General features: G+C 43.7%; 1 protein-coding gene and 2 non-coding genes across 3 annotated transcripts in view; 2 read left to right on the forward strand and 1 right to left on the reverse strand.

The window, feature by feature from the left end:
- Nucleotides 1-16,206, forward strand: part of LOC119181180 (uncharacterized) — a 767,515-nt gene extending 751,309 nt beyond the window's left edge. The window contains exons 5-9 of the mRNA XM_075875011.1: nt 10,678-10,737; nt 13,827-13,868; nt 14,704-14,724; nt 14,814-14,894; nt 15,944-16,206. Of these exons, the coding sequence (XP_075731126.1) occupies nt 10,678-10,737; nt 13,827-13,868; nt 14,704-14,724; nt 14,814-14,894; nt 15,944-15,999 (260 nt within the window). The 3' untranslated portion in view covers nt 16,000-16,206. The remainder of the gene's footprint in view (nt 1-10,677; nt 10,738-13,826; nt 13,869-14,703; nt 14,725-14,813; nt 14,895-15,943) is intronic.
- TRNAA-AGC (transfer RNA alanine (anticodon AGC)) lies at nt 840-912 on the reverse strand. The gene has a single exon. It is a non-coding gene; the product is annotated as a tRNA-Ala (tRNA).
- On the forward strand, nt 11,735-11,807 carry TRNAA-AGC (transfer RNA alanine (anticodon AGC)). Its single transcript has one exon. It is a non-coding gene; the product is annotated as a tRNA-Ala (tRNA).
- Nucleotides 16,207-18,014: the final 1,808 nt, after the last annotated feature.

The following is an 18,014-nucleotide window of genomic DNA, read 5'->3' on the forward strand; positions in this document are numbered from 1 at the left end:
TTTTGCAGAATTCCCAGCGTCGCAGTCAATGTCGGTGTCGGCGTCGGGGTTCCGTGGTTGCAGTCTGTGAATAATCTTAAAAGAATCGCACAAGGAGTTGGTCACGAACCGACGTCTAAGTCAGTGAGTTGACAACGTCACGGAGGCGGAATGTTTTCGATTGTACTGTAAACTTCCAATCAGAGATTAAATGCGCCGTCTATAAAGTGGGCTTGTTAAATGAGGCGCCATGCAACATTTTTACTCCCAATCCCAGCCACTTAAACGAAAGTTTATTTCTTCCTTTTGAGTAATGCAAGTGCATAATCAAACTTTGGGACCTGGAAACATACAGTAATCTCTATGTTTTGACACCGCATAGTAGAACTCCAGCGGCTTTGATGTCACAAGATATTGATAATATTCGTCAAATTTGGGCAACAAGACACTACTCAAAAAGTATATAAGTAGTCAACAGGTTTTTTTTTTCTGCAACCACCAGCCTAAAGAAATAACCAAATAGGTGCGACGTAGCCAGACCTTGCAATATGGCAAACTTCACAGCACGAAAACATAGGGAACAGGTGGGACCGAGTACAAAAGAGCAAAAACGGCTAAATGTTACTCTGATGACACTAACCAGAAGAGAAGGGCCTGAAAAAGGTGCCTGAAAAAGGGCCTAAAAAACTTGCAGACCCAGCAACCGTGGCCACGCGCCCCTTTCTTTGCAAACTACTACAATAAAAAAATGTTGGGTACATCATGTACACCTCACCTTGTTATGCAGTTAAATGCACATTCATGTATTTTTGGGTAGGACTATTTTTCCAACAAAAGAGTAGACAGAAAAAAAAGTACCATGGAGGTGCTGGGTATCGATCCCAGTACCTCTCGCATGCTAAGCGAGCGCTCTACCATCTGAGCTACACCCCCGGACGAAAGATCATCGTAACGGTACCGGTTTTAGAAGACTCCACACACACAAAAAAAAAGACACGTCCGTTCTGCGAAAAGGAGACCGGCTTAGTCATGTAGAACGAAAAACCGGTCAGCGCTCGCTGAGATCCAGTTAAGGGCGGTACGGCGCGGCCTTTTAAAAGTACCGCGCAGCTGCAGCGTGTAGAACGTTGGCGCAGATCGCAGGTAGTAAATTTTCGAGTTTTCTGGTGAAACTGGCCCACATTCTGCGCGCGTCGTGTTAACGTCGTGTCAGGTGATCAAAGGGGCAAACGCTGCTTCATTAACGCTATTGCTTGAGGAAATATTTAGTCGAAGTTCCCGATGAACGAAGTTGCATGCCTGAGTTACTGGTAATAAGGCGAAATCTTAAACGTCTGGAGATAATTGAGTGTATTCCCTCAGCAAGTACGAACTATGTCCGTTTATAATGCAGTAACAAAAACTAAAGTCTATTGTGCAATTGTCTAGTATGACGCAAATATGAAAGCAATCTAAAGAGACTCCAGCATTACCGTGCACTCGATGTGAGGGCGAATGTCACTTTGTTTTCTTTCTGATATATTTTAACCACGCAAACGTCAAAAAAAAAAAAACGCAGTGAAGGAGCTGCTTACGTAGTTCCGATATATATAACTTTGTTTTTGGGACGCATACCCCGTTTATTATTTAGTCAACAGAATGTCCGCATTGATTGTCCCCAGAGAATGTCTCTAGAATGTCCCGACTAAACTACCATTAGTTATATATGTATTAATAACTACCAGCATCAGTGAAGAAGTATTATCAGACCCTAGGAAATCGTCATGACACATTTTTTCTTCGTGCATGTTACAAAAATTCTGGTTGGTTTTTCATGTATGCGTACTTTCTCGTATTTCTCTGTTATTTTTCCTCTCTCTTTTTTTTTCTCTCTTTGTTGTCATCGCCGCATTGAACCATCATGACCAACATTTTGCGTTGTAGGAATTAGCTCTGTTGTACCAAATTATTACCGCTCCATATTGTACAAAGATTATTTTTTTTCATCTATATGTACGGCTTTTAGCGTTACTGTTTTGCTTCAGTATTATACGTGCTGGGCACTCTAGGGGGCAGAGGCCAACGTTAGGCGAATAAATCCTTTAGCCTCTGTCTCTTCCTGCAACACCTGAAATAAACCTGAATTGAATTGAACTAATTGAACCTGCAACTCGCGCGCCTTATGCCACGTTTTGGGGTCATGCGATTTTTCGTGCCACATTTCAGGCTATTCATGGAAGGCCAATTTTCCCTGAGACTTCGAGAAAACAACTTAACTTATGTGATTTTAAGGGAAAGGTCCTGCGAGAAGTCAAGACACGCTGTTCGTGGTAGACTTTCTCTACTACCTCAGGATAGCATTCTGGAGTGTGTTGTTGCACCCACAGTTTTTGACTACCAAATTGTTTACGAAGGCTCGAAAGGGGAGTGATGCTGACGCTGACACTCAATGAGGTTAAGGTGCGCTCTCCTGTGAGAGCAAAATCTGCAGCCCGAATAAGGGTACATTCCAGAGTACGATTTGTGGCCCAAATCAGGGGGGCAGCAAAGTGCGAGTAAGTAGTTTACGCCATAAAATCTCGCAGCTGCGTAGCTCGGGCGAATTGGTCATCGATGGACTTAGCTTGTATTCGCGCGGTACATATAAGAAAGAACCTTACGTCTGTGTCGCTTTTCCTCCTTCTATGTACCGCACTGATACATGTGAACTTCTCGCACCTGCTTGAGTATACCCACGCAGTATATGGGGCAACGTGAGCTAGACGGTAATACCTGAAAACGTAGTATGCTTCTGGCATAACCTCTAACTAAAGGTTGATCACCTTTGCATGCGAAATATAAGGCTTTTGCCTCTATTGCGATAGCTAAAAAATAAAAAAAGAATTCGTGTACACAATACCGTGCTATTTAGTTCAAGAACACAAGCTTTTAGCCCATGTCACTCTTCCTGACCTCCTATTTCATCTACCGCCCACGCCGGGCACTGAGTAAATCCTCTTGTTCGTGCATAGCAAGGCTCGTCAGCCTCCCTACCCCTTAACAAAAAAAAAGAGCTAGCCGATTGCTCGTGAGCGCGATGACACGGATATATACAGCTTCCGTTATCGCGTGTCCTGGCTGGAAAGTGCACTTTCTCGTACGCGACACGCCATTCTCACGCCCAGGAATTTAGCCAGCTGTCGGCAAATGGCGTGCGTCCTGAAAACGTTCGCAAACGCTACGCCTCTCGGCCCCGTCCACCGAGACTCACCTGAGCTGAGGTGTGTGGTCAGTTCTGTCCTCGGGCAATCAGGGTCGCCGCTACCTGCAAATATCGTCGAATGGTTTGCGTGAAACCCGCTTGCCTGCTGACGGCGCGCAGAATCTCGCTGCTCAACAAGTTCTTCGGACATGAGATGCGGGTAAGTGTGATGAAGTAAACTTGTTCGCGTTCAGAAAATCGATGTTGCATTGAGGTTCTCTTGTTACTGAAAGATTTACTCCGACTTAACTAAACAAGAACATGTTTGCAACAACCGTGGCCTGCGGATGTGCTTAGCAGTGGACTGGTCGACCTCTGTTCATTTGGGGTCAGTGCATACTGAGAATGGCACCCGTATAGGTGGTAAAACGTTTATGTAATTTTGTGAAGTTTTTTGTAGAGTTACGTCGGAGTAAATCATTTAGAATAGTGGGTTTTGGAATATTTTTGCCCGTCTATGGTCGTGGGTTCAGATGCCACCATCCGAAAAGGTGCTTCTTCAGGCATTTTATATGCTTTCGATTTACGTAAGAAGCATTACCCTACAGTTGATTAGTTGATCATTAGTTAAATGTACTTTCACACAGTTAATTCATCAATTAATCAGTCCACCAACCAATAAGTGATGATCATTTCATTTTGGCTATAACCTGATAATATAGCCACGAATTGCGCCAGAATTGGGCGGCCAAATTACAAGTGACACATTCAGCCGCCTTTAACGAAGTCTATTTTCGAACCACGTCCAGGCAAATGAGCAACCGATGTGAAGGATGCGACTCCGACGCGAGCTTATTCTTGCCCTTGCAATCTTCACTCCAAACCTGGTGGTGGCCATTTTTTTCAAGGCAAGTACTTTATCGCCTTTGTGCGTATCAAAGTACAGGCTAGTTGATCTGAAAACTCACTGGTATCACGATTCACCCACTCATCCATGAGGGGCCAGAAGAAATAAAATCTCAGCGAGTCCCGGACCTTGAGTTGACCTGTAGCGAAAATAATGCAAGATTTACATTGCGCGATCTGATAGCGCACACTGCAATGTTTTTTTTTTTTTGTTTAAATATTGAAACTGTTTTGGCACCTAAATCGCAAGTGCGACACTAATCGCTGGAGATAACTCGTCGTGCTGCAGTGTCCTTTAAACGGCGTTTCGAGCTTAGACTGGCTAAGTTCAAGCACTCTCGTGAACAGTATGAAAGGGGACGCGTGGGTGCGTATGGCAATTAGCTTGTAATTCGAAGCGGGGGAGGGTGATTCACTGCGGCTGCTCTCACAAATATTTTAAACATAAAAGGGCACCCGGGTCCCGTTAAATGCCGACACGCCTGCTTTAACGGCAGTAGCTGATTCTGTATTACGGGACGCTCATGTGCATGAGGCACGTATTTATTTATTTATTTATTTATTTATTTATTTATTTATTTATTTATTTATTTATTTATTTATTTATTCATTTATTTATTTATTTATTTATAGAATACTGCGGACAAAAAGTCCAAGCAGGGTGAGCATACATCAAACACACTAAATAACAGAATGAAACAAGGTTGCAAAGCGTTTTTTACACAATTTCTTTGCTATAAGACACAGGGGTTATGGCTTAAAAAAAAGTAACAGCTGAACAACAAGGTGATAATACAATTCAAGGAAGTCATGGAAGAAGAGTATTTTCACAAATGGTCAAGGGCGCTGAGGAAATGCTTCGGTTAGTTTATTCCAATCATCTATTGTTTGTGGGAAGAAGGAGTACCGAAAAGTATGAGTCCTTGCGAAGATTGGCGTTAGGGAATGAGGATAGTGGTGTAGAGTGGGTCTGCTTAACAAGGGGGATACGTATGCTGCGGTGTCTAAGGGTACTGGCCCACTCCCATGTATGCCAAGCACAACATGGGAGTGGGCCAGGATAAAATACCGGTTTCTATTCACTTGCGTGTACTTGTTCGTGTAACGCATAAAATCAAGATATGCCAAGCTATGATTTAAAAATTCAACTCGTGTACGTATTTATCTGTGCTGTGCTGCAAATAACGTCTAAATACGATACACTTCTGTATAGAGGTACTGCGTGAGATGTGGCGCGATCTGGCCGTAATGCGAAGAAACGACCGCTTTTTATTTCTTTTTAGAACGCAGTGCCACTGGTATAGGTGGTCGCAACGGGTCATTTTTGTTAAAAGTCCCTGAATCGTTTACCGAAAACTAGGAAGCACGCGCTTTTTCCTTCATGGCGTTGCATTGTCAGCGCAGCGTCATAAACAATCCAGTCTTTAGATTGACGTATCCAAGCATTTTCTGAATAGAAGAGCACTTTGCATGACGCTCATGTGTTGATTTAGCCCTTCAAATATGCGTGAAATTGGTATTTTTTATTTACAATGTTCACAAGTATGAGCCCGGCCACCAGATCGAGATTGAAGGGCTTTGATCATGCGCTTAAACTTTCGCCGGGTAGCAGAATAGTTGGACTAACACCAATAAACATAAAGACAGGGCAAAATCAGGTAGGGACGGCTTACTGCTCTCCCTTAGTTGAGTACCAAGTACTCGAAAGCGTTAAACATTTTTTTTTCTAAACACAGATCCTACTTCAGTTCAGGGGACGGCTTCGTGCTCGCCCATGGTACAGTACATATTTTTTTCTAAACGCACATTTTCTAAACACACATATTTGCGTTTAGGTATCGCAAGAAATACTAGCGTCTCTAAATAAAGGAAATATTTGTCTAAATACACATTTTTGCGTGTAAGTATCGAAAGAAATACTATAGTCTTTAAACAGAGTAAATAATGGTACTGGTCTTTGCTCTGTGCGAGCGCTACAACAGGCGCCATAATATCAAGCTGTTGCTTGTGTCATATGCATCGTGCGTAGTTTAAAATAGACACGTGGTGAGAGTGACAAAAGTTCTCGGAAAAGCCTTGCCAATCAAGTGATATTTACTTTTGACAGCGCCTATGCCGAGTATCGGTCTAATTAGTGTTTGAAGCAATTCACCATGCACTCGCGCGTTCCGTGTCATACAGCTCACGATTGTGCGTTGCGTTGGTTGCGTGGCATTCTGGGCCACTGTATGTTGTGAATCGTCAGAGCTTTCGTTTCGCACTCGACATAATTTGAAACGGTTCAGTTCTATATATGCTCAAGCCATCATAGTGGCGTCGTGAAAGAGAATAGCATCTTAAAAGCGACATTACAAGCCTCTGTGCTTACCGATGTATGTTTCTTTATATAATTTCAATAATAACGAGACAAATAGCGGGTTGCCAGCTCAGATAAAAAAAAATAAGAAAAAAATTCTGAAAGCTGAATGTTCTATAAACTGCATTCTAGTGCTGGTAGTTTCCCTTGAAACTCATGTTTGAGGTCGATATATAATGACGTCTGGCACGCACGCTGAGTATTCAAAAAAAAAGGTGGGTGTTAGGCTTTGTTTGCGAAAAGCCGGCTGCCGACAAACAATTGGACAATTTTAGCTCGCAGATTTTTCTGTAAATTTACTTTTAATTTCGTAGTATATGGCACTTGCTCTTCCTTCGGAACCCGGGGCCTAGACTGATCATTACGGGATCACGTTGTCATTATGCAGAAGGATGGCTATGCAACCGATGCTATAAAGTTCAAAAGTGTTGTGGCTCGGGCGAGTTGGTTATCCATGAACTTAGCTTCTATTAGCGCGGCACATATGAAAAGGAAAGAGGAAAGAATACAGAGACGTCAAGACAGGTAGGCGCTAAAGCGCCTACCTGTCTTGACGTCTCTGTATTCTTTCCTCTTTCCTTTTCATATGTGCCGCGCTAATAGAAGCTAAGTTAACCGATGCTATGTTTATCAAATATCGCACCTTTGGTGTCTCAATACATGATATCGACAGCTTCGCGAAGACGCCGTGGGAGAAAAGTGCGAAACAGCCATGCATTGTTGTCCAAACAAGATGGGGGTCTGACAGAAGGCTGAAAACTCTCCTCATTGGTCACCAGGGTTCGATGCACGCATAATTTTAACTGCGTATAAGTTTTTGAAGGATTTAACACGAAATCAGTTAAACGTGCTGTATCGTTATTGAATATTATTAGCTATCCCTCATCGATGCGTGGTGGTGTCGACATGACGTCAGACAGGCGCGTTCTACTTCTCAGGCGATTCACGATGCTGTCGTCTAAGCTGCCAGCGCAGACTGTTCACGATGCTGTCTACAATTAGAACACTGCCAGGCGCCGAGGAGGTTGGGAGCGAGCAGATTTATAACTGCCCCCTGGAGGGGTGCAACGCCCGTCTACTCTCTCGCGAGGAGGGAACACATGGAGGAAAGGAAGATATGAGGAAATAAAAAGCAAAGTAATATAGCAAACTAAAGGAAAAAATTAACCAAGACATGAAGAAAAATACGTAAGAATGAGCAAAAGCACAAAAAAAACGTCTCTTTACGGATGGCCAGATCCGTTTGGTCCATGAAAATTAGCAGCGCTCCACACACCTAATTTGCTCACGCCAAACAACACACCTGCTCGGAAAGATGTGGTAGGTGGGTGTCGTGCACTTACATACAATCAATCTACATTCCTTAATCGCAAACACACGCTGCCTAATGAACTCGAGGTGCGCAAGTCTGGTATATTGTCGTTCAATTGTTCTTTTTGATTGAGTAAAGGTGACGGCTTTAGAATTCTTCTTTTTATATGACTCGCTTGTTGCAGTCTATACCAGTTTTCCTTTTTCAGTTATCTTTTTTTTTTCAGTAAGCAGTAAGAACGAAATCGCTGTGAAACCATAGCTGATTAATGACCTTTACGAATGCTTCCAGCTCAACTAGGCTTCTCATATGTACCTAGAAAAGAGGTCACAAATATTTGCAGTGTGCCACTATTTGAATCACGCGACTCGAAGAATGACACTTTGTCCCGTGTCAACTGACACCGGGGGAGGTATTCTCGTCACGCAATCAACGCCGTCACCCGTATGAATATTCGTACGATTCGACTCTATTGGGCACCGGATCTATTTAACTGGCGCTTTGATCGTCAAACGATGTGGCCGCGGGCGAGGCGGCGGCCTTTTGTGTTCCCTAAATGAATAGACGAGGGTGACAGGGCACCTGATTGCGAGATGTTATTTGCGAGGAGCGAGCGACCACGACCTATTGTTAAAACTTCCCTAACCCGCGCGTCAGGTGGGGCGTGACGTTTCTGTTAAGGAACCAATTCTTTCGGCCCGTTCTTTCGAGGATACATTCCTTGTGTCTATCGCTCTCACATCGATGCCTTTCGGCAGCTGGGCGCGTCATGCCGCCGGAATAATATGGGTATTGACAATGTTTCATTTAGTCTGTCGTATGCTGCGTTATTCCGACGAGACACAAGGAACTCACAGAGTCCTTCATGCATCCAGCTCAGTCAACTCGAAGACGTAAACCATCTTCTTACTTTTCTTCTAAGTCGATTTATTGAACCTCTCTCGCCTGCCGCTGAAAGCTTTGAGATGGTAGTGTGGTTCTATGATGCCTCCAGGATCGGAGTCAATGTAAGTTTTCTGCCCCTCGCCTTCTTTTGCTTGACTTGCGAGATCGGCCCATCTTTGATCAAGCAACAATGTCACACGATGATGGCACCAATCGGCATGAGGTTATGTGACGTCACAGTGAAGTTATGATGACGTCATAATGACGCCACAAATTTTGGTGATCAGTGACAACATGGCGGCGCCATGAATGGTGGTGTCTTCACGTGATGACGATTTTATGCATCACTCGGGTTTTACGCCACGGACCGGGGACGCCGACGCGGGACGCCGCTCAGTTTTTGCGTTTGGTGAGGCATCTAACGTTTTCGCCTTAATATTGCAACTAGTTTGTGCTACGAGGCGCACATATATAGCGAATGAGATTGAGGCTTGGGGAAGAGAGAGAACGGCGTTTGGTGTGCTGTCTCGGGACGCCTCCCTGAAAACGCCAGCCACTTATGACCGAATTGAATTGAATTCAACATTGACCCTAGCAATTCAAAAGAGTTGTTTGTCGGCCGAGTTTGTTATTAAAGCCATTAAAACTGGGAAATATAAAGAAGAACATGAAGGCAGAGATCAGGCAGATGAGCACAACGTTTTTGAACGTGTAAGTTCTTTTCGCTGTTTCGACATATACATTAAACCTACTAACCTTCATTCATCTTTTTTTTTAATATTTAACATTAACTGTCGATACTCTGTATATTCATCCCGTTGAAGAGCCATTATGAGGCATGCGTTTCATTTTTTAACATGTCATATATCCCTCTGCACTCACTCTTTAACGTTCTTTTCGTCCCTTCTTCATCTCTTCATGAAGAAGAGCCGGTAGGCAAATATACGTCAGCTGAACATTCTGCTTCCAATAACAGACCTCTCTCTCTCCTCTCTCTCTCTCTCTTTCTCTCGACCTTTAAGAACACTCGTGATGACCTCTTGCGTGACAACATGTACGACAGGCTGCGGTCCAAAGGACAAACAGGGGGGTAACAAAGTGTAATGTACAAAATAAGTTCAGATAAAACAATAAGCGCAATAAAGTCATGGCGAAACGGTAATGTCGACTTCAGCAGAATGTGCTGTTGAGCCGCATGAAATAAAAGCGCGTTATCGAAACGGAGACTTGGAAAGGCAAAGGCAAGTGCATAAGTATTAAGTCCCATATTAAGTTACACTCTCGCATTTGAAGTATCACGCATCCCCAAGTCATACCACCCGCCATTATGCTGCGTCATTTGGTTGATGCTTAACGTGAGGAGCACAAAAGTGCGTACAAAATATCGAAACGGAAAGTTTATACACGAATTATTTGCAATAGTTAAGGAAAAAATAGCGTTCTCAGGTTGGCTAAAGCGTCTCTGTCTGTGTATATATGCCTTCATTTCTTCCTGTTTTTTTTTTTACGTGCGCTACAAGAAAACTTACTGAAGTGCCTAAATCAGCTTAAGGCGAACGACATAGACCACTTTAGGTCGTGCGCGGTGCCGCTGAGCGTTATTAATGCCGTCCGGGACGATCTCCTTGCTTAGAACGCCGAAATTTTGAAGCACCTTGTATGGCTCGACGTATCCCCGAAGAAGTTTTTCACTGAGTCCACGTTGACGTATAGGCCTTCATACTCAGGCACTGTCTTGGGGCGAATATATTCTATTTGGCGTCATAGAAGCTAAAAAGAAAAGATTAAAAAAAAGAGCAAGCATATCCGTATATATAGCAATGCAAGGGGTGAGAAAGAGACAGATTAGAAGGTAAAAACATAGCCAAGCTAATAGCCGCTAGACACCCACAAGCTCTCACCTATAGCATTGCATGACTTGGAAGCCGTACCAGTACCAGTGCTGTATCTTTCCGTCTTTCTGTGTGTTGCATACTAAATTCAAGGCTTAAGTTTATCAACCTTCTTACGTATCAAGCAACATGGCCAATCATCCGTTTTAGCTGAAAACACTACATGACTGTTTTTCTTTTCCTACAGCTGATGTCGCCAGGACGAATCGCCTACTTCTGCTTAAGGTCCGAGACGGCGTTCTTCGAGGTAATGCGGTATCTTCCTCTATATCTGTTAGTTCACGTTTCACGTTGTTAGCACGTCATTGCCTGTTATCTGGCATTGTTGCCTGTTCTAAGATATCATAACGAATGTTTCTTACATGTGATACATTTTTTTCCAATACATGGCCAACAATTCCTTTTCTACTAATCGTACGTGATTTGTGTTGGATAAAACGGATTAGCTGCACGTATCTTAAAACTTAAAACTTAAAAACTGCATAACTTAAAACTTAAAACTGCATAACTTAAAAAACCACCCTCGTGCACTTCAAGAAGGCAACAAAACTTGCTGGGTGTCTTAATGCAAGGCGAAGGTCAATTTTTTATTCTGAGTTTATGCAGTGGTGTGTCTCCCTCTTCCCCCCCCCCCTTCCTTCCGAAAGAGTTATGCACCTAGCGCGTCGTCTCGCAGTACCTTCAGCATCGGATGCATTACAAGCTTCCTGCTCCTCAACTAGTTACGTATGGGCTCCGTGATCGACCCACTTTCAACCAATCAACAATGTCATGTTATACGTCAACGTGTGACGCCATATTAACGCCTGACGACATTACATGGTGTCGTCATCGCGTGTGGACACTTTGCAACACTGGTGTTAACGCCGACGAAGCGACGCCGCCAGTCAATTTTCGTGTTTGGCGAGGCATCTAAGATTTTCGTCTTAATAAATATGCAACTCTTGATTTTTTATACCTAAACTATATGCGTTAGAGCGTTGCTGGTATAAGGGCTCATTAAGGAAATTACACGCTTACGGATTATGGAAATTGCGTATTAAAGAAATAATCGCGGTAGACGGGCAGCATGCAACAACCTCGTTTAAGTGACTGTCGGCGCCGCGCTCATCAGGAGTTGGCCTTCGAATGAAAAAAAAAAAAGGATAAATCAAAAACCGGTCGCACTGTCCTAGTTTAAGTGAATGCGAGGACCGCAAGAGAGTGAAATCTAAGGACTCCACCGACTCAGTAAAACATCGTGCGGGGGTGTAGCTCAGATGGTAGAGCGCTCGCTTAGCATGCGAGAGGTACTGGGATCGATACCCTGCACCTCCACAATTTTTTTTTTGCAAGCAGTCTTCAAGCTAAAGCCGTGCTACAGTTTTATATGAATGATGCCTGCGAACATTTCAGTGCCCGGCGTTGTTTCGCACTTCTTCCATAATCGACCCGTCATTGACCGAGCTACGGCGTCATATTTTAAAGTTGTCACAATTTTGCGATAAGTGACTTATGGTGAAATTCTGACTTCCTGATGATGACGTCAAGAAGTGCATTTTCACGTTTGTTGTGGCATCTAAGACTGTCGCCATAATGATCCTCTAGAAGAATCGCCCGTTTACCTGCACACAAGTGTGCGGGAATTGGGGAATATGAGGTCTAATTAATGGCAACACACACCGTTATCTCTCTACTACACTCTAAGGCCAAGTTACACTATAATGTTGCTGTTATCAAAGACATATAATAGATCAAGAATTAGCTTTGCAGTTGAAATAGCACTTATTTTGTCAGCTAAGACTGACGTGACGTTTTATTATTGTAGCATGTAAGAAGACGTTTGTAAACATGAACGTGCCTAAAGGTGCGCAACATAGGAAACGTAGGTGGCCAGTCATAAAATGTCACAACATATATGTTGGCATTCAACAGACATAACTGCCTATTACAAAACCTAAACAAAGCGTACGAAGAGAGAAAAAAAAAAGACCTTATTGAATACAATGGGCCGGCAGTTTGGTTTCGGTAGCGGCCCGTTGTCCCTGGACTCGCGCGGCCCAGAGCTGGTCGTTCAGCTCCGAGCGGTTTGAAGGGCCGCCTCGCTGCGGCGGTAACGCTGACGAAGGTGGTTTCTCGGGGCTCCCGCAGCCGGGGCGGTGGCAGCTTCCTGCGGTTTGGCATTGACGGCCGCTAGAGGCGCATCGCGATTGGCGGCGCTTTCTCGACAGTTGTCCACGGCACATTCCCAGAGCGCGTGGCTCAGCGTTGCACTGTGCCAGGATGCTTTGCACATATCGGTGCGGGTTCGAGTATAGTTAGCGTATAACGACCATAGGGTCGTTTTACGCTGCAAGCGTAGTGAGTTTGGAGCACGGTGTAAGAATAGTTTACCGTGGTTTGGAGTGAGCGAAAGCTTACGGCGTCGCACATGTCTAATTTCTCGTGCGGTGGCGTGGAACCTACGCTTTTCGAGCTTGTAGTGTTGGGTCTATGATGTCTCGGAATGTTGCCAGACGATCAGCCCATGACCGTTCTGATTCTTGTTGCTGCGTGCCTATCAAAGAGTCTTGATCTAGCAGACGCATGCAAAGCCCCGTTTTTGGAGTCAGAGGTATACCGGGCACGTAATTGGCCGCAGATCGGCGAGTGAGACCTCGAGCTGTGTAGAATATCGTTGGCGCGAAACTTGTAAGAAGACGAGATAAGAGACACGGAAGACGACAAAGAGCACACTCGCAACTGACTTTTATTAAACCAGAGCTCATCTTCTAAAACAATCACGCATGCGTGGAAACGCACGAAAAGCACAACCAACTATTTTTATCAGAATGCATCAGATAAAAAAATTAAACTCATTATCAATTACGAACAAAGACGGCACGCGGCTGCATCTTTCACCAAACTTCTTAATGTACATTGACTCTGCCAATTCTAAAGTCAAGTACAAAGGCCTCAAGCATTTTCCCTTCCATCGAGAATGAGGGCGCTGCGGCCGGGATTTTGGGTGCCATGACCTAAAGGACGGTATAGATACGGAAATATACACACATGAGAGAAGTAGGGACAGCACAAATGCTACGAATGACATGGGTGCACTTTAAAGAACCCCAGGTGGTCGAAATTTCAGAAGCCCTCCACTATATGGCGTCTCTCATAATCATATGGTGGTTTTGGGACGTTAAACCCCACATATCAATGACCATTGACCATAGCTCAGCTATATGTCGTTATGAGAAGAAATTGTGTTTAATATGAGACGCTGTTGTAATAGTCTTTTTTTTTTTGCGGATGTCTTGTACACTTGTTTTATTGTTTATTCCTCTTTTTCTTTCTATTGCAACACTGCGCACCTAGTCACGCTGCTGCACTTGTTCGAGAGAAGACTTCCGAGCCACGGTTTGTATTGCCTTCGGTTGTATTAGGAGATCTTAAAAAAACTGTTGCCATAATGATTGCTTGACAGCTGAAGAGCTAGATGTTGTAAAGCGATAGACGTCAGTGTTGCTCTGTGTAGCGTTACGCTTCATATGGAGATAAAGAAAACACTCCAAACTAGCTGAGTGTATATCTTAACAGAGCACACCAAGTGAAGATACACGAATGAGTGCACATAGTTAAGGGGGGGGGGGGGGCGAGGTTCGGCTTGCTGGTGGTACATTACATTAGGGCAATGACACACACTTGGTAGCGGAGAACACAAATTGACATCAAGATGACACGAGGGCTAATGTCGCGTTACTGGTGGTCTTATTTAAGCTACTCCACTGACGTAGGGTAATGTAACCTTCACTCGTGACTCCATTTATGAAGGCACGTGTGTTGTTGACTTCCTCGTGTGCAAAAACTCCGCTAAGGTAATCACTTCGTGAAATATAGTCACGAGTATTGAAGATCTATGTTTTGTGGAAAAAGAGTTGATCACTTTTAACATGGCAGAAAGCTCACACATTCATTGCCTGCCAACAGTCTCTGTAGATATAGCCTTCATCTTACGAAAGAATTGTGTAAGCTTTAGACACCGTCAGTATTGTGAGATGATTCAAACGTGTTTGAAGACAATTATTTTTTTTCAATCTAAAACGCAAGTAAGCACAGAAGTAATGGTTCAAATATTCTTCCCACTGTTAATGCGGAAAGAGGTGATTAAGACGGTAGTATTCACGTTACAAACTGCTAAATGTTACTTCTTGAGCTCACGTAGTGCTTAACCACAATATATATCTCGTTTCAGCTTCAGTTATGCCTCAACTTGGTACGTATATCCCGAATGCTCACAGCTTCCTTAATTTCAAGGAATAAAAGTCGGCTTTTAAGTTGATTGAATATTCTTTCCACTCTTAGGTGTACTTGCCTCGAACGCTGAATGTGACCCAAGCTCGCTGCATTTCGCAAAATTGCTGCAGGGGAACAGCCCTGTACACGGTAAGCGATGAAACCGCGCAGGTTAAACTACGTATGGCACTGCCAGCGGCAGGATGTATTTTCGTCCACTTTGCTTTCTTCATATCTACATCACAATTGTTAGAATATATTTTAAACAGTCTGCCGTGGTGGAGCAGGGGCTAGAATGCTCGGCACTGACCCGTAGGTCACGGGTTCGGTCCAAAACACGGCGGACACGCATTTCAGGGGGGGGGGGCAAAATGGTAAAAGGACCATGAATTGTACGATATCTGTGCATATTAAAGGCCACCAGGTAGTTGAAATTTCCGGAGACCCTCACCATGCCGTCTCTCATAATGATATCTTGGTTTGGGATATAAGCCCCAGGATATTATTATTATTATTATTATTATTATTATTATTATTATTATTATTATTATTATTATTATTATTATTATTATTATTATTATTATTATTATTATTATTATTATTATTATTATTATTATTATTATTATTATTATTATTAAACTTATGACAGCAGAATGAACGACCTTTGTACCTTTCCCGACTCCATTACCAGCTCATCTTCATTAAGGTTGGGTCAAACAAAAAAAAAAGCGAGCCCTCAAAACTGACGTATGTGAGGCTCGTTGATGAGCTTGTGTGTTCATCACTTGAAAAAAAAAGTACTAGTACCCACGAATAGGATAGGATCCAAGCGAAGACACTGACAGACACTAGCGATACGTGTGATAGACACGCCACCTCCAGCTATTTGGTGCCACGTGACTTTTGAAGCACCACCAACTGTGCCGGCATCATGCCTTAGCATATGAGTCTTGATTGAGAAGTGAAAGTACCAAAAGTACATTGGGTCAAAATTAAACGTCATGTTATTCTAACCTTACAGAAGCTGTCCTGGAAAATTATGCGTTGGTGTTTACGGTGAAGAACCAGAGTTTTGTTTATCGTGCTGCATGCGACAGCGGCAGATAAAAAAATACAAACGTTGTGTGTTAAAAATGCAACACTTTTATAAGTGGATTTTTTTAGAAGTCTAACCAGATATCTATCCTTTTCTCTTACAGGGTGGAGCCGTGGGATAATACTTATCGAAAAGTACGGGCTCAGGTCTCTGAAATGACGTACCTTATGTTTTCATATGTCAACGTACGCACTACATACATTTTTCTGTATGAATATCGCGGGAACACAAAAAGGTTATAACACCAACACCACTTGCCATCCGCGTTTTTTTTTCTTTGTGTCGCTTTTCGAAGCACATTGTTGCAATTTATACTTCAGCAAATCTACACGAAATGTGAAATAAATTTTGATTACTGCTGGTGTGCTTGCCAGTTCTTCATTGGCAGAGAATGCATCGTGTACAGGCAGGGTATGGGTTCAACAAAATAACGGACTGAGTCCACTTCTTTTCCGTCTTTGGAACATTGACAACATATATATCCGCTGGTGTTCATCTTGGTGACTCCATTTTTATATGGTTCAGCGGCCGACTACAAGAATAAGAAATTGCGAGAGATACGTGAGACGTGGAATGGAATAATTTATATTTCAGTTTTTCGATGCCTTTTTTTGTTTAATTTTGCCATTGAACTTATCAATGTTCATTGTAACGGGAAATGCAGCACATTGCTTTCGCATAAGAAAGAAAAGCAGCAATACGAAATGCGCAAGGCAGCTAAAATAAACGTAAGATATATATCTGATATCATACCCTGTTAATATAGTATCAGGTTTGCGTGCCAAAATCTCAATATTGACGGGACGCTGTTGTGAATGGATCACGAAATTCCGAGCATCCGACGTTAACGTGCATTAGAATTACAAGTGTAGAAGCTTGGGCTAGTTCGTCTGGGTTCATGGTCGGGATTTTTCAGCCCGTGAGCATAGGGGAAAAATTAGACTCTGTAGGAAATAAATGGGACTTCGTTCCATTTTTTCCCTATGTTTACGGGCTGAAAAAATTTCCCATCGCGCACTAACACTGTACACAGGCCTCTAGCATTTCGCCTACACCGAAATGCGACTGCAGCGCCACGGCCATCATCGAACCCGCAATCTTTGGGTCGGCAGCCGAGCGCCATAACCGCTAGACAACCGCGGCGTACACGCGCAATTCAATAGACAATGATTTTCTATGCCTTCAATCACACTGACTCTCATTAGTCCTGTGAGTGCTTGGCGAAGTATTACACCTAGTCGCCATCCCTTTTGGCAAAGAAATTCTCCGTCAGCCACGGCATAGATCTAACCCGTCACTTAAGCAGCCGAGCACCATATCTGTATACTGATCTACCGTTGCAGACAGGTGGTTTGTTACCCTACGTGGGGGAAGCGTAAAGGGTAGACAGAAACGTAAGTATAAAGAATCAGAAACGTCGTGGCTCCTTGCGTGAAGCACTCGTAGCACTTCGATGGGCCGCTTTGTCGTCCATACAACGTCTACTGAACTAACAAGGACTAAGGTAATACAAATAATTAAAATAACAAGGAAATCATTATAATTACCTTAATACCACTAAACGTTTCGAAAACATGCAACTGACTCTGGTGCCGCTCAAGAGGGAGAGCTACCACCTCGCACAGCACATGATTTCTTCCCTCGCCGGCTCTCTACGACGTCATCTCTGAACGAGTATGACGAAACTCGCTGAAGCCGACCCGTATGAACTGCTGTCACGAGAAGGAAGACAATAAACCGCAGCAGAAAGAAGCGCTCTTGTCGCACACCGAGTATAAGAAACTTCCCAATAACTCTACTCGTGCCGAGGAACACCTACATATACCTCAAACAATGACGTCACCAAAATGGGACGGCAGGAACTCTACAAACGCGAATCGCTGGGTGTTCGTGCCACGCAATTCCTAATGTTTCAGTGTACTGGAGCTGCGTTCTTCGGGTGTCAGCGAAAAAGGCTCCACTATGTTGCTCATTAATAACAAAGCCACAGCTGTGCATCACCTGGGTTTATACTCACCTAGCCGTGCATGCGTGTAAGAGCTGTCACCGCCAAGCTGTGGCGCCAACGGAGGGGGTCAGTCCACGCAGTTGCAGCGCTGACTGTGCCCGCGGTGTGGCGCAAGCGACGAAAAGTTCGCACTTTCACCGGGAGTGCTACAGCCACGTTTGGCCGT

Source organism: Rhipicephalus microplus, chromosome 10, assembly GCF_043290135.1.
Source record: "Rhipicephalus microplus isolate Deutch F79 chromosome 10, USDA_Rmic, whole genome shotgun sequence".
NCBI lineage: Eukaryota > Metazoa > Arthropoda > Arachnida > Ixodida > Ixodidae > Rhipicephalus > Rhipicephalus microplus.